We start from the raw sequence: 25,717 nt of genomic DNA on the forward strand, positions 1-25,717 counted from the left end.
TCGAAAGACCATGCATTACGAAACGGAGACTTGCCAAGATAAAGTCACCTTCCCAGCCTAATCACAGCGTCAACGCCTCAGAGAATACGCCGCTATCTGATCTCCATGGAACAACATCAGCAACACCATCTGTGTTGTACGACCTGAACACCATGAATCTCGGCACGCGACCGAAGATTTTTACAGAAGTAAGCGTACATCACCAGCTGATTAAGTTCGAGGTGGACTCCGGCGCAGCCTGTACTCTGATCAGTGAGGACACGTTCCGAACTTCATGGCCATCTGACGCACCAGCCCTGCAACAAGACGACACGCACCTGCGAACGTGGTCAGGACAGAATCTGCCACTATTGGGTTCTGCCAACGTGCAGGTTAACTACAACGGCCAGACCCATACGCTACCTCTGCTTGTTGTGAAGGGCACAGGATCAAGCCTTCTAGGGAGAAATTGGTTTTCTCCACTAGGCGTGATGATATGCGGCATACACCAGACGCCGAGCCAGAACATGGTTGAGCAACTGCAAGAGAAATACGAAAGAGTATTCTCGGAAGAGATTCCAGGAAACGAAGGGCCCCCAGTCACACTGGAGTTGTTGGACAACGCGCAACCCAAATTTCTGAAGGCCAGGCCGGTGCCGTTTGCTCTCCGAGATTCAGTTGAAAAAGAGTTGGACAAACTGGAGCAGCAAGGTGTCATCGAGCCGACGCAGCATTCAGAATGGGCCACACCACTTGTCGTAGTTCGCAAGAAGAACGGAACCATACGCCTCTGCGGAGACTACCGGAGCACCGTCAATCTTGCGACTAAAGCGTCCTCTTACCCGCTACCGACACCTGAAGAAGTATTCAGTGTACTGCGTGGCGCAAGAGTCTTCAGCACATTGGACCTCACCCAGGCGTATCAGCAGCTGAAGGTGAGCGAGTCAACTGCTGAATTATTGGCAATTAATACACTGAAAGGCTTGTACAAAGTCAAGCGACTGCCTTTTGGCGTAGCTGCAGCCCCGGCCATATTTCAAAAATTCATGGAGACAGTGCTTCAGGGCCTCCCAGGAGTTTGTGTCTACCTTGATGATGTCATCATCAGTGGCACTTCCACTGAAGAGCATGCAGTCCGCCTAGAGCTCGTTCTCGAAAGGCTAGCAAACGCAAATTTGCGCATAAGCAAAGCGAAATGCTGTTTTGCGGTGCCAGAGGTGCAATTTCTGGGACACAGAATTGATGCAGAAGGCATTCACCCTACCGAGGACAAAGTGCGAGCGATCACAGAAGCACGAGCTCCAACAAACAAGCAGGAGCTACAGGCTTTTCTCGGACTCTTGACGTTCTACGACCGGTTCTTGGAACAAAGAGCTACCGTGGCCAACGACTTATACCAACTCCTTCGGAAAGATGTGACATGGACATGGTCGCCACGCCATCAGCAGTCATTCGATGCCCTGAAAGACCTGATTCGAAGATGTACAGTCCTCCGCCACTACGACGAAAGCAAGCCTCTGCTTTTGGCTTGCGACGCATCACCGTACGGAGTCGGCGCGGTTCTATCGCAAACTGACGAGCAAGGAAGGGAAGCTCCCATCGCCTTCGCCTCACGTACGTTGTCGCAAGCAGAACGCAACTACGCGCAACTTGACAAAGAAGGGCTAGCCATCGTCTACGCGGCGACACATTTTCACCAGTACATTGCCGGCCGAAAGGTGACCTTTATAACCGATCACCGACCGCTATTGGGCATTCTGGGACCACAAAGGCCTATGCCACCAACTTTGCCTCCGCGAATGACACGTTGGTGCATCAAACTCTCAGCGTACGACTACGCTCTGGTCTACCGCAATGGGAGTAAACATCAAAACGCCGATTCGCTAAGCCGTCTGCCACTAGACGCAACTGTTGACGAACCATTTCCACCAGGAGACGTTCTGATGTTCGAAGCACTGCCAGAACCTCCGCTTACAGCAGGCACAGTTGCAGCATCTACGCAGAAGTGCGCAGCTCTCCGGCTAGTTTACACAGCTGTTCAACAAGGCAACGTGCACAAACTCAAAGGGGACAACTTCGACGCTTACCGCAGGCGAGCTACAGAGTTGAGCACCCATCGCGGCTGTATCATATTTGGGTTCCGAGTTGTGATTCCGAGAGAACTACGCGCACAAGCTATGTCTCTCATCCACGCCAGACATCGGGGCATCGTTGCAATGAAAAAGTGTGCCAGAAGCTACATGTGGTGGCCTGGCATTGACAACGACATCGAAACAGTGGTGCGAGAATGCAAGCCTTGCCGGAGCAGCCGGGGCGCCCCGTCGAAAGCTCCTGTCCCAGAATGGGAAAAGCCAGACACACCCTGGCACACATTGCACATTGATTTTGCAGAACCAATTGAGGGCTGCACTTTCCTTGTGGTCGTAGACGCCTACACAAAGTGGCTTGAGATAAGGCAAATGGGACAGACGACTTCGGCAGCAGTCATTGACAAACTCCGATCACTATTTGCAACGTTCGGCCTGCCACGCAAGGTAGTATCGGACAACGGAACACCGTTTGTGTCTGTAGAGATTCTCAAGTTTTATCGCGACAACGGGATCTCCTCAGTTACATCGGCCCCCTACCACCCAGCGACAAACGGACAAGCCGAGCGCTACGTAGCCGAGCTAAAACGCGCCCTTGAAAGAGATCAGACAGGCTCGCTGCAGCGCCGCCTTGCGCGCTTTCTTTTCAAGCAGCACACGACGGTTCAGAGCACAACAGGCGAGACCCCCTCGAAAATGATGTTCGAGCGTGAAATGTGAACCCAGCTCACAGCCATCCTCCCCGAGCCAAAGGCAGAGACGTTCCGGGAAGAAAAAGCAATTCCGCGCTGCGGCACGCTTAATGAGGGGCAGCGCGTCCTCGCCCGACAGTTTCTGAAAACGCCACGCTGGGAGGAAGCTACAATTGTCAGACGCATAGGCCTGCGCTCTTGGCTCGTCAACATACATGGCACAGTAGCACGCCGACATCTCAACCAGCTGCGTAGATTTACGACGCCGTCTGAGAGCTGTCCGCCAGCGGAGAGAACACATGCACCATCTTCCCACATAGCCTGGCACCTCTCCCCGGAAGAAGAGACTTCGCCCAGGACAGACCTAGGAGACACAGCGAACAACAGCCAGCCTACAAGTGTTTCTCCCCCGAGCGCACAAAGCCAGCGCGCCTCCACGCGTGAGCGCCGACCCCCTGCACGATACCAGGCAACTTTCTAAGGGGGAAGGAAGTGTTGTGTCCCCTTATTGCTTTTGTGTGTGTGTTACCCCTGCAGTGTCCCGTCCGAACGGCCACTTGCCCCCCTCTTGTGTGTTACCCCTGCAGTGTCCCGTCCGAACGGCCACTTGCCCCCCTCTTGTGTGTTACCAGTGCAGTGCTCCGTCCTAACGACCACTTGCCCCTCGTCGCACGCTGTCGCCAGATGCCCCCCATGGTGCGCCCCCGCATCCTCCTCCTGTTTTGGGAAGCCACTCCCTCCCGTGGACGCTTCTCCGCTTCCTCCTTTCTTCGGGCGGCCAGTTCGGCTCCTGCCTCGGTCGACGCTGGTCGCACCCTCATCAGCTTTAAATAAACAAAGTCTTAAAAGTACCGTGTGCGTCTTTCGCTGCATTGAACACAGCGACCGGACACGACAAATTGTGAAGGGGATGTCCAGTCGATCGTCCATCGTGGGGGGAGCACATCGATGCTGCCGAGGTGAAGAAGCGCTTCCGGTAATTCTCGAGCAGAAATCCTCCGCCACCTCTAGTTCTTGCCGTCTTTCATAAAGTGCCAATGCACGGAAAGGGTGTTTCTGCTGGGGAAATGTTGGCAGTGCTCGAACGACGAGCCAGATTTTGGAGAGTGGTTTGCGGGGATCCAATCTGCTGCAAAATGACCGCCACCGTTATTTGCCTAGGTTCTCCAAATAGCGCTGTATTGGCTTCTGGGCACGTCGAGAGGCACGGAGATCCGAGACATTCTTTGTCCTCCGGTATTTTCTTTCTGCGCGCCGACGAATCGCCCGAAGCTGCGCGTAGATCACATCCACTGGAGCTGTGGAATTGGGTGCTCAGATGTTGCGCGTTATATCTTGCATGGCCGAAATAATACGCTGTTCCACATCTGTTGGATCAGTGAGGTTCCCACAGATTTTTTCTAGAACAATGCGGAAAGCAGCAAAAACGAAAACGAAAAAGATCTCTCGGTCGGTCCGGCTGGCGCTGCTCTCAGCTATCCTGGCTGCTCGTCTATGTCTCCCTGTAAATACCTGTAAATATATTCTTCCCTGCTACAATATTCTTCTGGAACGCGATTTCGGGAGCATAGAATTTCGAGTCCTTGGCGATACACACACGCCGCGTACTTTAAAAGGAATCGGAAATTAGTAGGAAAAAGGAAAACAACACCATAGTATCGAGTCACCATAGTATCGAGTCATTTGTGCAAGTTACCTTGCACAAATGAGTGCCCCCAAAGTTATCTTGCATTGCTGCATTACAAACAGCACTTGTGCAACATGCCGGCCCCATATAAGACTATTTCCTTTTATTTTCTCTATTCATTCAATAGTGGCAGCGTGATTCTTGGCGCACTTCTCCGTCGAGCGTCGTTCATCGGAAGTAGCTACCCATATTGACTAAGCTAGGAAACTGGGACGTGAGCACTGACCTTTGCCGCCATGAGGCGCCCATTTAAAATCATGGCTTCTTGCGCCTGAAGCGCCCGTCCTGAGCACACGTAGCTTTCTCAGCCACTAATCGCCTCGATGGAGAAGGAAAAGCTGGAAAGTTATTTTCGTGCCGGGCAGAAAATGTTGTCTCATGGCACAGCACGTATCTTCCGGCAGTGTAACTTGCACATGGCAGCAGCACGCAAAGAACCACTTTTCAGATGTAATATGCTTTTGACAAGTCGAATAGACCTGTTCGTCATGCTTGATAACTTTACCGTCCGTTTTCATTCTCTTGTATTTTGCCCCTTAGCAAATGCTTTTTCTGCGATAAGTGCTTCGGTATTGTTAAGGACCCAAAACTTGAGAGCCACACGTTGCAAAAAGATCGAGTGCCGCTGCATAATTTCGTTAGAACACTGTGCAGTGAAAAATTTTCTAGCCTTTCATTGAAACATGCCAATGCTAAATACGCTGCAATTAAAAGAGTATGCTCTGAACCACCGTTGCCACCTATACTACTTCTGAAGCTACCGAAGCCTCCCGTTTAGTTGCCTGATACAGAAACAACGGTGCTAGTGAACGCCTCATCAACAGGGCTGCGCATTTCCACGCATCGTCACGATGTCATTTCAGCAACGCCGCTTTTCCATGAACCCAACAGCGGTTCACAAACAGCTTTTAAATCTGCACGTTTTACTGACAGGTTTCAATCCAGCGCAAAGAAACTGTCTCGACGACGAGAACGCGCTGTGGCTACCGCGGCTGCGGGAACTTCCGCCGTCCGACGTCCGCCGTGCCATCTGTCAGGCTGCTCAGTCGGATGTGGACGACGATTACTGTCTCCGGCGCATAGCGTGGCTGCACTGCTGCCTGGTACCACAGCAGTGCCTTGAGACATGGCGGCACTACCGCTTCACGGATGCGCCGTCTTGGGCGGAGTGTACCAGAGTCATCAGGCGTATTTTAGCCGCGCTGCAGTGTGGTAACCAAGGTGCAACGGTCGCTTGGAAAGTGCGCAAGGGTGCAGTTATCGTTTGTTTCTTGGTGGAAGAGCCGGAGATTCCCTCCCTGGAGCACAGTGTCGTGTACATGGTCCTCAGGCCAGGACATCCTTTGCTGGCTCTTCATTTCCTCGGGATCGCCATTCAGCAGCGAGTGATGGGCGCTCTGCACACGGCACTGGGTTACGACCCTTGGAGTCTACGCAGCGTGCTTGAAGACGACATCGACGAGGCCTTCCGCGCCGCAGACCGTGTCCTGTGGGAGCCATTGGCGCAGCTAAACCTCTCAAGTCGACTCCGACGGAACCCACATTTTTTGACGGATGCCCAGAATAGAAGTTCCGTGGCTTCTTCGGTCGAAGCAGGTAAGTATACCCTTGTAACGGAGATTTCATTCATCTGGAGGATCTTTCGGTCTTCGAAACTACTTTGAAAGTAGGCGTTTTAATATATCGCCCTTATTGCTAGAAGCGCGTTCAAATTACCATTTTTCGCTCAATTAACATTGCAGTGCCTGTCGATAAACCACCTGTAAACTTCTGGGAACTGTCCTATGAAACATTTAAGGCATAAAAGAAACATGAACGTCCAGTGCCAAATTGTGCACACAGAAGGGGATTTCAAGCTCGTCCCTTCTACAAACACATAAAAGCTTTATATCTGGGTGCATTCACTAACTTCAAGCACTACCCCGCCGCGGTGGCTCAGTGGTTACGGCGCTCGGCTGCTGGCTCGAAAGACGCGGGTTCGATCCCGGCCGCGGCGGCTGAATTTCGATGAAGGCGAAATTCTAGAGGCCCATGTGCTGCGCGATGTCAGTGCACGTTAAAGAACCCCAGGTGGTCGAAATTTCCGGAGCCCTTCACTACGGCATCCCTCATCAAACCAACCAAACTTGAAGCACTGGCAGCCTTACAATAATTTCTATGAAGCTGAATTTTTTTTTAACCTTCATAACCATTTGAATACACGCACATCCCGTAGCTACTTTTCGGCATGCAGACTGTTGCTCGTCGACGGTGAAAATCGAATTTCAAGCTGCCATTGTAAATGGCGGTGACATTTCTTCAACCCATGAACTGAACGCATTCGACAAACTCCATCGTGTGACGGCATTCATAGGATAATTAGAGAAAAGGTTCTGATCACAGAATTTCGCCATCATAATTTCTTGAGTAATTAAAAAAAAAGGAACTTGGTGTGAGCTTCTGGATTTTTATATTCTTCGCTGCTATTCAACTAGCTAACTTCGCCAGGTGTTACCCAGCCTAAAAACGAGATCTCTGTCAGAAATGTAAGAGAATGATTGGGAATTTTTTCGTGATAAGATTTTTCTGTTGTTTTGCTTTTTGCTGCAGCAGTGCAGAATTTATTTTTGTAGTTCGTTTCTGTGTCTGCAGTTCTTTAGTATCGTTTTGTAATCAGTAAACAAATTTCTGTTGTTACTACAAGTTCACACTCGAAAACGTTCAAGAAAATCTGTTGTGATGGCAAAAACTATACTGTTGTGTTTATCGACCAGGCATCAGGTAAGTTACAGAGATAGAAAAGAGCTTAGCGACAGTGATGAACAGCAGCAGGAGCAGCAAAACACTCACAAATGGTGCCCTGGTTGGTCCCGAGTACACCGATGGGGGGGTTGTCTCAGCCATTTCAGCATTTAAATAAGGGAACGAGGCGCAGGATAAGAGCGCAATACCGGACAGCCTCACAGCTTTTGCGAAAATGCTTTGACGAACAGCAGACTTCGCACAGGATGAGTCATCGTACAAGGCTAAGGTTTGTTATTTTGTGAATGCTCAGTATCCCTGGGTTCGAGTGTGTAATGTCTGCTCGTATTACGGTTGTTATACAAAAATGCTTAGCGCTTTGCAGGCGAAACTGGTGAAGCATGAGATTCTGGTCGGCACAGATTTCTTAGATCTGGTATCACTTTTCTAGCTGGCTTAAAAATGGTTGCTGCTCTTTAGCTGATGTCTAGCGTTTTTCCCGTCCGTATCTTTCTGCTGTCGCTTGCCTTTTTCTAGCGCTAGTAACCATGCTTTAGGCAGTGAATCGAAAACATTAACTGTCCCGTCTTTGTTTAATCATGCACTTTTCTCGGTTTGGCGTGTCGTATTTGGGGCGTTACGGTGACACACTGAATATAAAAGTAAGCAAGATAAGAATCTGGGGGAACAATCTGACGTGGGCTGTGACAGTACGAGCGCTTCTCGAATGGCTTCCATCTATCAACCTCGCCTCTGCACCGATGATGAGAGTGATCGCTAGTCTCGCCGCCAGTATTCATTCTTTGCAATAACGTCTCGTGTCGCCCTGTCTCTGGGCTGACAGGGCGTCAGTTGTCCTAATTATTTTCGTGCACTCTGTAATTTGAGCAGTAGCGGGACAGTGTGTGTGATTCCATGGCGCAGTTGTGGAAACTGTCGCGTAAACGGCGTGCGTAGCACAAGAAATTAATATTCGTGGCAAGAAGTCTAGAGCGCTAACAGTATGAAGAGCCAGAAAATTTTGTCAATATCTCGAGAAAGTGAATCAGCTGGTGCGTCAGCGCTTTGTAACGTAACAGAGCGGATAAACATACGAGATTAGGGGCGTTTAGAAAGGGCTCCACGCTTTCAGGGTCATTTTAAAGGGACCAACCACTTACCAAAACTTGTCATGAGATTACGTCGGTGATGAAAAGACCGTTTCTCGTATTGTAAGAACATAGTGTACTGTAAGAATGAAGCCGCCTCTTCATTCAGCTGCCCTGTTATTAGACGAACGCATGACCAACGTTTGAGCAGAGTTCTCGGTTGCTCCCGTGCATTCACCATTGAAACATCGAGATAAAAAAAAGTAACGATCATACGGATCAGTTTCGAACAAACATATATATTTCTGTATTTAATTCACCTGCAGAGGAAGCCCCAGCGTGCGCACTTGTCATGTGTGAAAACTGCGGCGTGGCCTTCTCGTCGCCGCAACAGCTGGACTGGCACCGGTGGACGAAGCATCCTGACGAAAATTTGCTGGATCGGTGCCATAGTGCTGGGAACGAGCAGTACTAGTTGAACTGTACTGGTGAGAAACAAGTGCAAAAGGTTTCTCGACACCTGTATTCAAACTCACTTTAGTATGCCACCAGTCTTTTTTACTGAATGTGACGATGATTTTTGTCTAATAAAGCTATTTTAATACCGCAACAAACAATGCCGACGTATACTCATACTTGAACATTGTACAGTGGTGAGCAGCCTTGTCTAGAGCGCTCGGGCGGTGCACTTCCTTGCCAACAAATCCAGATTTTGTGGCAGCCTCTATGGTCCAGCTGCAACGCTTGCACGAAAGTAGCGCCAGATAGCCTCGTAAACAAAGCAGGCACGAAAACTTAGCCCTGTAGTGAGGGGCTGCTCTCTAATTTCGGTTTCTGTTACCAAGTGCGCACTGCTCAAGCGCTCTAGACAAGGCTGCTCACCGCTGTACCAGCCCGCAAATAAAAGTTACACTCGACGAGGCTGACGACTTTTTACTTTCACTGCTAAATGCAAGATGCCCACAGTGTGAGTGAGAACCTTGCTCGCATCTTTTCAGATTATGACATTCATGTGGCCCACGTTCCGTCGTGCAAACTTCAGCAACGACTCTTGCGAGTCAAGGACCCTCTTGACATCGATATCTTTCTAGGGGTGGTCTACAAGATCCCCTGTCGTGATTGTGACGCTTCCTATATCCGAGAAACAGGCAAATTCACGACAAGGCTCAAGCAGCACCAAAATGACGTCGCCAAAGGAAAATCTAACTCAAACGCTTTGGCGCAACATCATCAAGAAACTGGCCATACCATCGACTGGGACGCAGCAAAGGAAAAATCATTACCGAAACGCCTTCTCATAGAATCATTGTGCATTCAATCCACGCCAAACACGATTAACCGGACCCGTGGCAATCTCCCAGAGATATACCTGCGCACCCTTCAAAAAAAAAAAAAAACCGCCCATATATAGCTCACCTGCCCGTCCTTCGCTTCTTTGTGATCAAGGCACCCGTACTAGCGCCGAAACGTCAATTCATTCTCATTTTTCTTTGAACCTTGGCGAGTGTATGTTTTCTTCGTCAGTATGAATTTTCCTCGCCAGACGGGATTCCGTCGAACCCTAGACTTCAGTATAAATGCAAGATACGTTGGATATCTGTGTTCCTTTTTCTAACATTAAAGGGCACCAGAAACCTTATAAAAATTATTTTTAATTTTAAGGCCCGTTTAGCTTGGTAACAGTGATTTAAAACTGAAGCATTTTGAATATTGCCCAAGAATTTTAAGTTCATTTCAAACGAATCATTTCTTTCATAAGATTGGATCCTGGCGATCGTGAAGAAATAAAATGCCTCCGAGAAAAACTTTCACATTTCTGCTCAGTCAGCGTTGGACTCTGACTACGTCCTGAGTGGCGACAAAACATCCATTCGATTCGAAGTGCTCGGTAGCAGCAACGTCGTTGGGTCTAGAAGGCAGCAGTGGTAACGGATTGTTTTTTGGTTACGGAAGTTAAAATCCAAAAAAAATAAAAGACTTCAGTTCGTACAATGCGCTTAAAAGCTGTTCTCTTTCGTAGTTAAATGTGTCCGTGTAATTCCAAAATGTGCCTCGCTTCACCAATGCTATTCCTCGCAAATCATGACAGAGTCAGCGTTCTAACGAACAGTTGGTATGCATATGTATAAATCCAACCTCTTCGTCTTTGCACCTTTCCTCGCCATACAAACAGAAATATATCTCTAGAAGGCAGCCACTGAGGAACTGCTCGTCTTCCAAGACGTCTCTCATTCGATTTGTCCTGCCTAAATAATCTAATTAAATAACTGTCAGAAATTTTTTACGGGTAAAAAAAATTCGCTGTGGCTTAGCTTGGTTAAGCCCGGTAATTGCGAAAGCAGTATCCGTACCTACGCCATGGTTCAGCTGGTAGTGTAGCTGGTGGTGGTGCTTGTGGTTAGACTTGTGGCGATGCATCTGTTATGCAATCCAATCCAATTCAATCCAATGCAATCCGATCCAATCCAATGCAATGCAATCTAATCTAATCTAATCTAATCTAATCCAATCCAATCCAATCCAGTACAGTACAATCCAGTCCAGTCAGGCCGCCGTTTCTGTGCACCGCCGTCGCACACGGACGGCGCGAGATCGCGAAGCAATGTTAAGCCGCTGGTGGTTGGCACAGCTACAGCATTCTAGCTACGTGAGTCGAGCCTAACCTCTTCAGAGCGCAGGAGTTAGGCGCCGGTGGTGGCACCGCCGCAGCTTGCGACGGCGCGAGTCAGTCGCCCTTCTCTTCAGCGTGATGTCACACATGACGTCACACAGAGGTCAACTAAAGGTCAATTGTGGCACCGCCGCGCCACGGCAAAGGCTGAAAGCGCAAGTAGTAAAGCTTTCGCTTTAAAAGACGCGACTGACTATCTCACTCGATGGACCTGCGAACCGCGATACTCGGCAAAGGATGAAAGCAGGTAGTGTAATGATATGGAAAAAATGCAGGCAATGTAGTGTGGGAGGCGCTTTGGTTTATTATCGAACATCTGTATCCTTTCTAGTGCGCTGAGGTCACACGACAACCTCCCATCGGAGGTGTTTGATCCGTGCTGTCAATGAACGTTCCACCTTAGGCTTACTTTACCGCGCAAACCCTGATGGAAACGAAGCCGATCAGACTGTTTCTGCCCTATTACGCCTTACCTGTTTAAGTTCCTCGCCCACGATATTTAATGGCCGCAGTCTCCACATCTATTCTCCGTGAGAAGTGGTGGATAGAGCGAATCACGAACTTTCGAAAAGTCGCAAATAACAGGACAGCGGCAATGAAGGCCTATGTCAGCTTTTATTTACTTGGCGGTTGAACTTTCGAGGAATACGAAAAAAAGAAAAAAAAACACAACAACTGAGTGCACAATGACCTTCAACGGTTTGAAGGACACATGCTTAGCCATGCTATTAGAAAAGCAAGATTAGCGCTATATTGTTGAGTCTCCATTAATCTTAGGCAAAAATAATTTTTCATAAAAGAAACATCAAGAATGCATTCCACCATAGCGTATGAAAAACTAATCTCATCCCTAAGTAATAAGTGGAGAGGTTTGCTAATCTTCCCAGAAATACGCCGCAAGGAAAGCGATTGGAGACAAAGCAGGTTTCGCCAGCCGCTTGATATGTTAAAGCGCAAACCTTTTTTGTGCCAATATTATAACAAACTTCTCAGGTTTTGAATAGCAGTGCAGACATCGAGTTGAGCCGCCTCTGCTATGGCTACTTTGGCCAGCTGGCTGTTTACTGTCGGCAACAGAAGTTTACGGCTCGCGCGTTATTGGAAAACAGCTTACTGTCGCTTTGCGTCGGGACCGACTGACCTGGAATTCTTTGCCATCGGATAGAGAATACAAGTGGCATTTCGCCTTCAGTCATTTCAAGCGATCGACTTATATGACTAACCTATATAATTTTTTTTTCTCCACGCCCGCGTCCAAATAAATGTTTGATACCGATTGTACGAGTGTAGGTACTAAGTAGTCGTGAGCCAGTGCTTCACGGCTGAAAGCCGGTCGTCGCACGGAGCCGTACCACGCAAAGTCTACGAGGTACCTCTACACTCGCTGTTGCTCCCAAGCAGGTAGCAGCAAAACTTATACTCACATCCTCTCTGACATATTATAATTGAAGCGTGGCACTGAGCAGCCCTAAGGGATTTAATAAGGTTCCATATGGTGCCTCTTGAGCAGCTCTGAACTTTCAGCGCAACCGGTCAAGTGGTAAGAGCCCCGGATATCGAATAGATTTTTGCATGTGCAGGAAAAGTTGACAGTTCTGTTCTATAATCCCGCCACTCTCAATGAAGGCTTTGAATAGAAACAAAAGTCCCAGAACGCTGCAGTCACGGATGATTTATACCACACATACGATACACGCTTGCTTTTGCGAAAAAATCCGTCTGAGAAAAAAATAACTATACATTTAGGGTATCAAGGCGCAATGTGTAATACAATACGCACGCTACGCCATCTGCAAACAAATTCTGCGCAACGACCTTAAGCACGAACCTACGCTGGTGCCTATTAGCGTTAGCAAGACGAGATCAGTACATATCGTAGGTAAGCGCCGAGTTTACGGGCGCCGCTGTAGCGATAACCACCCTGATATGATGCGCTGAAGTCCCGTGCCCTTTTTTTTCATGGCTTTTGTTTCCTAAGGATGGTCTTCTTCTTTCGCGGGGCCTTCCCTTTGGAGCTTTTGTCCTCGGCTGCGCTCCTCTCCTGCAGCAACACAGCGTCGGCGTCCACACCTCGCTCCTCGGTTCTCGAACTGTCCATTGAAGGGCCGGCGCTTTGCTTGCGTATAATGCGTGGCGATCTCTGCAAGCTTCTGGCCGTCAGCCGCAGGCTTGCAGCCGTTTGCCGCAGGCTTTGTCAGTGACGTTAGCATCACATCGTCCAAGACCGTTGTGGTGCGGCTGTAATTCTCTGACGCAGCCGTAGAGGCAATCGAGGCCTTTTCGGCGCGTTCCGCGGCAGCCTTGTCGTACACGTCCTTGATAATCGCCACCATGCACTGCACGTAAGGCGGCAAAGGAAAAGAATGCGTGAGCCGGTGCAAAATGGTGGGGTATGTGGGGTTTAAGTTCGTGAAGTTGACACCGGCTATGATAGACGTCGTACTGGAGCGTTCGAGATTAACGTATGGCACCTAGAGTTCTTGAAGAAGCACTCAAACAGCCCCCCGCCAACATTCGTTGTGTTTTGCCTCCAGATAAACTTAAAGGTGACATTGATCTATTCACAAAAGGCACCTGAAACACCAACAGCCATCTCAAAAGACGTGAATGTTGAATGTTTTGGAGCGCTCCGGTCTCATAGCGATGTAAAAGGGCAACGCGTCGCCAGCGATTAACAGGGTGCGTCACCAATGAACCATATAAGAAACAAGATAACTCTTCAGGAAATGTCTTCCACTAAAGAGCTATCGTTTCCGAAATTGGCACTGACAACAAAGGTCAGCGAAAGAAGTAAGAATGCAAATAATGAACGTTCCTTTCACGATTTGCGAGCATTATCATTGAAGATTTCGATCATTGATATCGCCACTTATGTTTTCATCCCATGTACCAAAAAGGGTGGCGCAAACTCCCTTTATATTTCACGTACTGTGCGATTTGTGTCCTCATTCTAATATGCTTTTGTGCCAGTTCATGCCACTCATCTTTACGATGTGCCACTCTGGCTCCTGCCAAACCAAAACCGACGAGGAACTGTCGGTTGGTGACATTGTTTGCGAGCAACTTGTCCCTCGCAACCCTGTCTAGCAATTTCTATGCATTCCAAGAACAAAAATTGAACCACGTGATAACTGGCGCGAAATCGAAGCCCGTCAAATAGTTTTTTTTTATACCTAGCACACAAACCGTGAATTGCATTACCTGTCCCCAGTTGCCTTGTTTGCGTTGATATGAGAGGTAGGGCAAAAAGACAATTTCAAAATTACCTGGACTTTAACGAAAATGCTCTACCGGTGGCGAACGTCCGGATGACGGAACTTAATCACAGAAGTCCTGCCCTTGTCTTTTCCTGACACGTATTAAAGAAAGAACTGTTTTTACCTATCATCGAGCCACATTACGAAGAATAACGTCCGGAACCTGCTGTGAAGCTCACGCCGCCGAAAGATCAGCAAATTTGCGATGTGCGCGAGGCGAAAGCCTTTCCACGCAACTTTGGCTGCTAACGAGACGACGGCTGCAGGCACACACGAGGCGGCTATGGGGCGACTTGGATCGGCTACTCATGGCTAACTCATGGCTAAGTTAGTCATGACTAACTTTCCATGATTACTTAATGACTAACTAGTCATGATTGACTAATGATTAAGTTACCATTTTTGGTTAATGACTAACTAGTCACGATTAATTACCTGGCTGATTAAAGGCCTGTTAGTCATGAATAATTAGTTAATGACTAACTAGTAATGGCTGGTTAATGACTAACTACTTATGGCTGGTCAGTGAGTAGTTAATCATGACTGGGTAATAAATAACTAGCTATGGTTGTTTAAAGACTACCTTGCATGACTGATTAGGTTACGGCTGGTTAATGAGTAGTTCGTCGGGACTAATCAGTTGACGGCTGGTTAATGACTTGTGACTATGACTAGCTATCACTTTCACTTCAGATGTAACGGGCGGACAGAGTCATGGCCGCGATTATGAGCCATTAAAGGCTTTCGCCTTAGCATTCAATCCGATTTATATCCGATTGTAAGAGATCTGCATTCCAGCGTCTCGAGGCGGACCCAAGCATACGTCGGCGAAATTAGCACAGGTCCACTTCGCGACAGGTCATACACTGAACCATAGATTGTTTGAAAAGTAAATAAAAGCTTGTTACGCCAAAATATATGTATTTTTTTTCGCACCTAATCTGCCTTGAATCCTAATCTCCCGGTTGAACTGGCATCACTATGCAGCAGCCTCAGTACACTTCGAACCTTCTGCGCACCAGGCTGCCAGAAGCTGCGTGTTTTGTTCAGACCCCTATCATGTGCGCCGATGACGTAGGCCAGTAAAGCTGTAATGGTACTGCAGTGTACTGCGGCAAGGAGAGACGAGGACTAAAACCAGTCAGGCCGCAACCAAATTTTCCGAGCGTTCCTACAGAACCTGACGACAAAGACGTTTCGCATTAAGGCTCATATATTATTTAGGCGTCCCCTCACTGGCAAGCGAGTATATGAGCTTTCGTCTGCAATTTTGTTCAATTTAGTTATTTTTATGCCACGAAAGTATTCGAACCCCGCCCCCCCGTCCATCCCCCCCCCCCCCCTCGCTTCTAGCTCTTTGCGAGAGCTCACTATGAACATCGTGGCGGCGTACCTACATTTTGTGCGTTAATGACGCCACCAAAAGGAGCCTTTTTTTTTCTCCACTACAGAAGAAAAAGCCCCCCCTTTTCTTGGTATCACGTTGCCACATCAGCAAAGTTCCTCCCACATGCTTCTGGGGATTAATTTCCTAGAGTTTACGTTGCTTTTTTGGCCTCTTTTTGGTGACAGATGCAGGGATGAGAGCTTGTGTGTCCTGCTGACTCGTCCACGTCTTTCGGCACTCTTTACGTCGAACGCGGTTTTCCAACTAGCCCAGACCCATACCCCAATAAGAAATCTATTACCTTGCCCGGCTACTTCTGATTGAGACCACAAGCCAGCGTCTTTTGGAAACTGGACCATGCGGTTCTGCGGAAGCGAGGAAGGCGGCCCGCGTTGCTCTGACTCCCTTTTTTAGTTTAGCTTTGCAGGGATAATGGCATTAAAACGAAGTGGTTATCAGAGGCTGCTTTTTTGAGGTTACTTCGTGAATCGGTCGCTTTTGATGATTTTTGTTTCTTGAAGTTTTCAAAAGAAAACTAAATGTGACAGTTCAATTTATCCTGGAATAAGGCTACTTAGCAATTACGAATGAGCAAAAATCGCCTCACCGTATTATAAATCTACATACAGTCAACACTATTCAGAGAAAAACTCAACCGTCTGCATGTTTATTCTGCGGAACAAGTAGTTTACACAGTATGACCCATAGGTTCAAGACATGTTACAGCTGTACACCTCAGAGCACTGTGGGGACGCACTGTTTGGAAGAGAAATTTGCCATTAATGCGTAGAATTCTCCGCATATGGAATAAGATAAAGGGATCCCAAAGAATATTGAAAAAGGGGCTGTTAACTATGAAGATATAGTTATATTTCGTAGGTCATCCTCCACGCTGCTGGCCTACCCGAGACAATTAGCGCGCTGTAAACAATCCTTACGCATGCACAACAAATGCAGCATAACTCTACTGAATTCGGTGACCATGACACTCAAAATTGCAATGACGAATGAGCACCAATTAACTGCTGTCCTTTTTCATGAGGGTAGCTGATTGGGCAAGTTGGCTGTTCATAATGGAGCCAGCAGCGCCTGCTAGTTGTGCCTGCGAAGGACGGTTGGGTGTGTACACCCCGCTCCATTTCACGCGTACCTCGGGGTGCTTGTTTTATGAATTACTGGGCTTCATGAAACAGCTTCTCCGGTTGTTCGCTGTGTGGTTCTTCGCGCTGCGGCGCGGAGGCAGTCTGTGCTTCTGGTGGTAGCAGCAGCCAGGTATAGCCACAGTGATGGTCTTCAGCACCGGGGTGGGAAGTGAAACCTGTATGTGCCGAGACAGCAGTGTGTGTGCAGACATGCCCACTAGCAAGGCTCTAGATTCCCCAAGCCGCTGTCGCTTCCGCTGCGATGTAAGGGAGAATACCTGCGCCACGGCTCGTTGTGGCCGGGTCGTTCTGGCCATAGCGAGCAGTGTCCCCGTCCTGCGCGGACTAACCTTCCTGAACTACGCCACTTCATGCCCCATGTGACATCTATATCCTCGTTTCATTCTTCTTCCATACCCCTAAGTGCGCGAAATGTGTTACTACGTTGAATTACTGTAAAGCGTGCTGAAACTGTACAGTATGCTACACTGGGCAACATCCCGCAGTGTTGAGAACCGGCCAGAATCGAAGACGCCAAAGCACGCAAAGTTAGTGCGGAAAGTCGAGCCAGCTTCGCCTTGTCTGCTTCGACGCTTTCCTGGCACTTGGCTTGCGGAGGAGAAAATGCTGAATGCGAGCGCTATACTACAAAATAAGAAGCAATTTTTCTAGCAGCTATATAACATTGCAGTATTTCTGTGATATATTACCCTTTGGTTTGCAATTCCGCTTAAACAATCTTTTCCCGGATGGAAAAGTAATGCTCGGGAGACGTCTCTTCTAGTTCTGTCGACTTCCTATTCTAAACACATGGAAACCAGCGGGCGATTATTCAGCGAAAGCATAAAAAGACTATCGAGGCGTTTTCCCCGCTTTGAGCGTCATTGTATCGCAGTGACACTCGGTCGATGCTGGTTGTATTTGTATAGAAATCGAAGCATGCGTTATCACATTCGCATGCCACGTGAATCATGGTCGTCGATGATCATGTCCTGACATGATCGTCGTCGTGATATGAGGCGTCACGTTCATATTTGCTCGTGATTGTTTTGTATAGCTGCCGTTGCCGTGTGTAACGACGACTGCGTGCATGAGCATTACAAAGTATGCTAAGCATGACACATGATGTGTGACCACGACAAGCGTGTGATGTCATGACTCATAACAGAGCGTGACATCACTTACAGGTGACGCCACCGAGCTGGAAGTGACGTTACTAAACGTCAAAAGACGCCCGGAAGTTAGCCTTTGAGCCATGAGTAGCAACAGGAAGTGTCGCCGCCAAGCCGGATGTGACGTCAACGAACCATGAGTGGCGAAGTGAAGCTACGTTGTCGAACCACAAGAGACGTTACCGAAACGGAACTGTTGCGAGGACCGTTGGACGAGTACCTTGTTTTTATTATTATTATTTACATATACTGCAGGCCAATGTTTTGGCCCGAACAGGATGGGCATACAAATTTAGAACACAAGAAGAACATATACAATGCGAGAAAGAACACATGGGAATCAACGCATTTTTTAAAAGAACAACTATATGATAAAACTAATATTGGGTAATAAATGCCAACAACACATCTCATTTATGATAAGAATGCGAATTAATGCATGACAAATAACTCTTTTGGAACGAAAACATGATATGTTAAGTACGGAAAATATGGCTTTCTAGACCTTTCACAAAATCTTTGCTTTTAAAAATGTTGCGTGGTAAAGAATTCCATTCAGTCATCGTGCGGGGGAAAAAACTATATTTAAATGTGTTAGTGCGAGCGAAGATTGGGGCTAAGGATTGTTCGTGATTATGCCGCGTTGTCCTTGTACTAGCATGTTTAACAGATTCTGGTATGGTTAAAGGGGCTGCGAAACACTGCTTGGGGGGATACCAGCTACACTCCAGGTGGATTCTTTATGTCACACAGAAGCTGACTTAAAAAGAATTACAGGAATCGATGCACAAGAACGGGAGTTATTCAATGAAGAAATTTCAAAATACAAGCAAACAAGACGCTGCCCTAAACTCGATTTTGGCGGGGCTTCCCACCCCTATTTCGCTCTCCCGATGACGGCACCTGGCGCAACCAATCAAAATAGCCTGCCAGAGCACGTCGCGGAAGTTTGCACTCCACGGTTGCCTGCTCTCTGTAACTCGTTCTTGCTGAGACTGGCAGCGTCATTTCCATGCCAGAGCCCCTGGTGGTGTATTTTTATTTTACTTGCTTTGCAGGGCTTTTATCTAAGACAAACAAGTTGTTTTTGTTGATCTAATATAAAACATACACAGGTGACAAAACGTTTCTATATTTATTCACACAATTTGCAGTATATTTACTGTTTGTACAATCATCAAGCTCGCGCCAGGTGATGTCATATCCGCTGCTGAAACCCGCCACTCTGTGGGGACACCATCAGAGCCATGAATTTGTTTTTGAAAGGACATTAAAATATTAAAAAACGGAATATACGCGGTATTACCGACGCTAATACCACCATTGTAACTTACTTTATGCGATCAATAGGCAAAATAGTCAACTAAGATAGTGTTTCGGGGCCCCTTTAACTTGAACTTTCCGGAAAGACCATTATAAAGAAATGCAAGACGGCTAACTTGCCTTCGCGCTGCGAATGTAGGGATATTATTGAGCTTCATTAAATTATAAGTGGAGTCTAAGCGTTTATATTTTCAAAAAATAAATCTAACTATCTAACTAACTTGTTGTTGTTTATTGGGTTTTATGGCACATAGGCAACTGAGGCCATCATGCGCCAAGCTCGGGGTATGAACTAACTTGTGGTATCGAAAGCAAGCCTGAGCATTGTCCGGGGTCCGTTATTTTTAACGCGATGGCTCAACGAACCCGCAGAGGCATTGCCAAAATTATTCCGGTTGCGTGACGTCACTTCCGATCACACTTTCAATTTAGTTAGGCCACTTCCTGGCTGGCGACAATAGGGAGTTTGCACGAACGCTGGCGACGCTATGCATTTTGGGTAGTCCGCCATCTTGTCGTCCTAGGCAGCAGTCGACGTAGTCACCGCACGCGCAATGCCGCCAAGTTTATACGGTCGTGTAGTGCATGCAAACGGTGCTGGCATGATGGTGTACTGTTGTGTCATGAGCTTTAACAGCCTAACCCAAAGCAAGAAAGGACGGGCAAGAAAGGAATAAGAAAGGACGGGCACATTGCGGGCTCTTCAGGATACCGAAGATACGCCTGCACGAGTGTGAGAAGGAAAACCAGCTCTCAAGGCGACGCCTACGCGAATGGCTCGCATGGATTAACAGACGCGAGATCGACGCCAGCCTGGACAAGTGCAAAGTCTGTTCATGCCACTTCGTGTCATGTGCGTAAACTATTTACGACATATGGAGAGTTTGATAGTCGATTTTTGTGCGAAGCATATTACTAGAGCTACACTACAGCCCGTCGAGCGCGGCGGTGGAGCTACCATTGACCTTTAGCGTGACCACGTGACACCACGTGACATGACGTCACAGCAGAGGAGAGATGGGCTACCGGCTCGCGCGGTCGGCTGCGGCGGTGGAGGCTCCACATCAGAGGCGCGGCAACTGACCACGTGACAACATGACGTCACAGCAGAGGAGAGATGGGCTGCCGGCTCGCGCGGTCGGCCGCGGCGGTGGAGGCTCCACATCAGAGGCGCTGCAGCTGACCACGTGACGCTACAGCAGCGGTATAAAGCTGAGCTTGCCTCGCTCTCCGGGCACTCACGAGGCGGACAGGTGTTGGGATGCCGCCTAGAAGCAGGGCTGATTTGAACGAGAAGCGAAAGCTTCAGCGTGCCACAGAGACCGATGAAGAGCGGGATGAACGTCTGGCTAAGCGGCGTGCTCAATATGCGGCTCGGCGACAACGTTCTACAACAACTGAAGAACAAAGCGAGGAACTTTACCAAGCCTAGCCATCAATATGCTTCGCATCTGACTAGGCTTAACCTTAGCTAAGCCTCAGCCATTTTTTTACAGCAGCCCCTGCGTTGTATGCTTCACAAGGCAGGTACCTGGCGACGCGTCTACCTAGATTTCGAGCCACTTGCACCGCGAATGTATACTTAAAATTTGAGAATTGCTGCCCACACCGAACATCTCTTGTTACGCGCATACATTTCTTAGATCAACCGTCGAAACGTTTCGACGATTGCAACCCCGACTGGGCCCCACCGCAGCACCTGCGCTCTGCTTCGAAATCCCCAAATCAGACGCGCTATCATCGTTGCAAAGGACGATCCCATCGCTGGCCAGCAACCAAAGTTAGTGCTGTCTATGAACGACTGTTTTTGACGTGCGTGCAAGCCATACTTTACATAAAAATGCAAGGTAGCAACATGCATGAGAACTTCGCCGTTGCCGTCCATGCAGATACAGTGCGCTGAGGAAATGCCGCCGTCGCTTTCGCGAGGACCCACACGCACACGAGTTGCTTGTTCATATTTTGCGAGTGGTTCACCTGGGCTTAAATCACAACGGCAACAAAAGGAATTTGTATCTAAGTCAATAGTATCCTTGCCTGTGTTTTGAGGATCACGGTCTCGGCCGCATCCACTGGTGAGAATGCTATGGCCTTCCAAAGCTTCCTTGTCCTTAAGTTGCTGATGAGTGACAAGACTAGTTCTCCGAACTAGAAATTCATGACTGCGGACGACGTCGACGGGTGGCCACGTGTCCAAATCCATAGTGATCCATAGTGCAGTCGTCGGCGCGTAGTGTGAATGGTTTGGTTTGGTTCATGGGAGTCTAACGTCCCAAAGCGACTCAGGCTATGAGGGACGGCGTAGTGAAGGGCTCCGGAAATTTTGACCACCTGGGGTTTTTTCACGTGCACTGACATCGCACAATACACGGGCCTCTAGAATTTCGCCTCCATCGAAATTCAGCCGCCGCGGCCGGGATCGCACCCGCGTCTTACAGCCCAGCAGCCGAGCGCCATAACCACTGAGCCACCACGACGGGGCCGTAGTGTGAATGGGTCCACGCTGCATTGCTTTGCCTTTTCCTCGTAGCGCGCCCAATCTTTTGGGCAGAGCTGCACACAACAATCTGGAACAGAAACTGCTATCTTCTATGCACGTCGGGGTGGCACACGAGCAACCCCGTGTTTGTTTGGTTGACTGTCGAAGACGACGCGGCTCTCGGTCAGTTCACTGAAGCTTGCCTGTGCGGCGTCGACTGCTGCCTAGGACGGCAAGATGGCGGATTACTCAGAATGCATAGCGCCGCTGGCATTCGTGCAAGCTCCCTATATTATGCAACTTCACACTCGCTCAGCATGCCAAGTTATGTTATGCTTGTTACGGCCCGGCATCACGTGTCATGTTAGTACTTCATGAAAGACGCAAACACCTCTTCCCAACGCCAATACAATGGCTTCCATACAAGCAGATGAGCGGCTATAATTGAATCATTTTGACTCATGCCTTTACGTGATGTCTCTCCCACACCTCATTTGTATTGTGGAAAAATTGCTTCAAAGGTTCTAAAAGTAAGTAACTATATCAGAAATATTAGTTTTTATGCCACTGGTAGAAAAATGTACTTTTTATTTTTAGGTAAGTAGATCAACAATATTATTGATTCATGAGAGAATCAAGTGAGGGGCAGAGGGGGGAAGGGGAAGCAGAACAACGTATGGCCCCCGGGGTGCTCTAGATGTCGGGCACTTTTTTATGCTTCCGCGATCTCTCGGCAATTCAGAATGATTTTTAGTGCCCAATTCGCATTACAGATATTCACCTGCGCAAGCCAAGCTCCAGGACAGTGCCGTAGCAAAACACGCGAGGCTGACTCCATCGCCCACCCTCCCGGTGCATGCGCCTAGTGTCGCCGATTCCCGCCGGTTATCGACGGCGGGCTTCGTGGAGCGTGGCGGCCACGCTGCAGGATGTTCCCCTTAATAGTGGACCGTACTGTGCAATGCATCATGTGCACTGCAATAAAATGCTTGCTTAGTATGACATCGCGTCTTGGGCTTGGGCAGGGCATTTAATGCGAAGTTACGATAACGGCTGATCCTTAAGGGTAACGGAGGGGATTCCAAGAGAAGGCAAGCGTAGTAGGGGGTGGCAGGAAGTTAGGAGGGCGGATGAGATGTAAGAAGTTTTGCGGGAATACGGTGGTCGCGACTGGCAAAGGACAGGGCTAATTAGAGAGACATGGGAGAGGTCATTACCCTGCAGGGGGCATAGTCATGGCGATGATGATGAGGCTCCCACACTGAAGCAGGTTCAAGAAAACCTCCAACAAAACGTGAACTTCCAAATATTTACGTTCCTTAGTGAGTAAACAAATTCCGACAATCCTCAGAAAAGTACCTAAAAGGTTGTAAATTAATTCCCAGAGGCTACCTTCAAATCCTCTCTGTGTGCACGAAAAACATTCCCTCAGCGCCTCGTACCAGTTCCTTGAAGGAACTAAGAAATATTTACATCGAGCCAGGGAAAATATCCTTGGCGGGCAAAAATTATACCCTATTGAAGGAATAAAGTGAATTTCCGAAATTGAATGCTCTAGAGGACAAGCGAGTTCATCCACATCTGGGCATATACCAGGTACGTTCGTGCTTAGTGCGTAGGTGGTTGTTATGCGCCGGATCTCGCAAGGTGTCGACTTGAATGTCATACCGCTAAGCTGCTCAGTTTGCGCTCCTAGTCATGCAGAGTGCGTGTTGATGGGCTTAAGATTTTCCAGGTATGCTAGGGCTTCCTTTGCGAAGCGTGTTACCCGGAGGTATGTTCTGTATACATTTTTTGTAGTGCGTATGCCATATACGCCGCTATTGGTAGTTAGCAACAGCTTACAAGATCGGCGACATGGCGTGTAAGGAAATGGGATGATTATGCTGGGCCTAGACGTCGCCTCTCAAAAAATGCACTTGACACGTGGAGTTATCTGGAAGCCGATATGGGAACACCGGCGATATGGAAAGTCGAAGGGGGCACACCGGCCGTTTATTTTGTGATTCGCAGCTGGTCGAAATCTCACAGGATTCTCCTCCACAGAGAAAATTGATTCCATGCACTACGAAAGATCGCGCGTTTTTATATAGGTCTTGACGCATACTCGTCCTTCTTATGCATTTTTCGCGAAAGCAATAGGAAGAGCTTTGCTGAGTAAGTTCTTAAATCTATAAACGGCTTCAGGACCTCGAAGAATATTCGGAATCTGCGCCATGTTAGAGCGGCACGAGGAACAGAGTTTTCTTTGTGCTCTACAGCGCGGTAGCATGATTCTCTGCAACCGCAAGTTGCAGTCCAAATGTGTTCCGTGGACCTAAGGTCGCCTTATTTTCTGCGCTTATGAACCATTTAGTATTAAATAACCAAAGCCACAAATTACTTCTGCGTTCAAGTTTCGTTCCAGTGGCTTCAACAACACCATGTCCCAACTGTACGGCTCCTCTCTGGTATTGTTTTGTTGGTCGGAACTTCTAGTTCTAATGTGTTGCTTTTCTATTCTATGCTGCGCGTGGTCGCGTCAGAAGTGTCAAACTCCACACAGTATTGTCGGATGCGCAGGTTCGCAGTGTAACTAGAGCCGAATGTATTATACCCCTGCCACACGGCAAATTTAATGTCATTCTCATCGAATGACATTTGTTCGACTTAATGTCATTTTTTCTGCGCGCTGCTACACGGCAAGAACTAACGTCTTTTGCAAATGATGGCGATTACGATGGAAAGAGAGGCCTTAGGTAGATCTTTGGTGTGCTTATTCTGTACGCTTAGGCACCATTTGTTACAAGTTACTCGGAGTAAAAAAATTCCTTCAAGTGCGAGTGCAGTTGACATGGCTCCTACAATCCAATTTCTGCATGATACTGCTTCTTTCAGACTTTACTTGCCCGTCAGCACTGGTCAATGATTATAGCTGCAGCGGCAGGCAAGCCATATAGTACAGCCTACATGATCCTTGAATAAATTATACGAGTTCTAGTCTCTTGTTCTTTCCGCTATATACCTCTGCCATAGCATATTCGCGTCAGAAAATGTAGGCATCGTTCAGCTGAAGGAGCAGTGCAGGCTGGAAGCTAAGCGGAGCCAAATGGGTTACTCACTGCGAAGAACTTCCACCAGGCCTCGACGGCAGCTGGCGTCATGTGCCGTTCATCTCTGGCCTGCATCGTATCCACCACAACCTCGCCCATCACATCAAAGTGGAGCGGCTTGACCCCCTTAGGGCGCATGTGCTCGGTGGCGTTGCGCCGCACCAGTATCTCGAAGGTGTCCGGGTCGCGCAAGCTCTCTACCATGGAGGTGATGTGGTATCCGATGGCACACCCGTGCGCCCTGAACGTTGGGTCTTCCTTGAGCGCTCCGACGGGCCTACCGCGGAAGGGCCTAAACAGTTGGATGTACTCGGGGTGCTTGAGGAACATGGAGAGGAAAAGGAGCACGCCGTACTCGGGGTTCTCGCTGCTGAATTTGTGCCATGTCTGCTGGACGAGCTGCACCTCGTGTTCAGTCAAGCCTGTGAGCTCGTCCGGCAACTCGCCAGTCTTGCGATGGATGTTGCCCATGCGCTCTTCGAAGGCTTTACGTGAAGAAAATATAAAGCCGCTGAGATTGTTGGCATGGACTGTGCGGTGCGACCAGAAGAGCGCGGTTGTTGTTGTTGTTGTTGTTGCCTTGGTGGCATGGCACATACCCACGACGGGGGATTGGCCAGGGTTCAGTGAGGAGAGCCCAAAAAAGGCAAATTGGTACCAAGCTAATGGATTACCTTTTGGGGCCAAGCTAATGATTAACTTTGGGTACGTATTGCGAGGAATTAAAGATGGAATTATGGATAAAAAGAAATTACGGGAAGAAATGAATGAAAAAAAAAAAAACCGGCATAAAGATTAGAGAACTGAATACCAGAAAAATTCTGAAGGATTTTGCAATGCGGACATTTTGGGTACCATTAGCAAGGGAACCTGCCGGTAGCAATTATGTAATTGTGGAGGAAATCGCAAACTTGATGCAATGCAAAACCTCTGGCGCTAG

General features: G+C 48.3%; 1 protein-coding gene across 1 annotated transcript in view; it reads right to left on the reverse strand.

Annotated features, from left to right (window-relative positions):
* Nucleotides 1-25,248, reverse strand: part of LOC149327142 (globin-like) — a 40,667-nt gene extending 15,419 nt beyond the window's left edge. The window contains exon 1 of the mRNA XM_089564089.1: nt 24,787-25,248. Within this exon, the coding sequence (XP_089420215.1) occupies nt 24,787-25,248 (462 nt within the window). The remainder of the gene's footprint in view (nt 1-24,786) is intronic.
* Nucleotides 25,249-25,717: the final 469 nt, after the last annotated feature.

Source organism: Amblyomma mixtum, chromosome 10 (genome assembly GCF_055824585.1).
Source record: "Amblyomma mixtum isolate Tamu chromosome 10, ASM5582458v1, whole genome shotgun sequence".
Lineage (NCBI taxonomy): Eukaryota > Metazoa > Arthropoda > Arachnida > Ixodida > Ixodidae > Amblyomma > Amblyomma mixtum.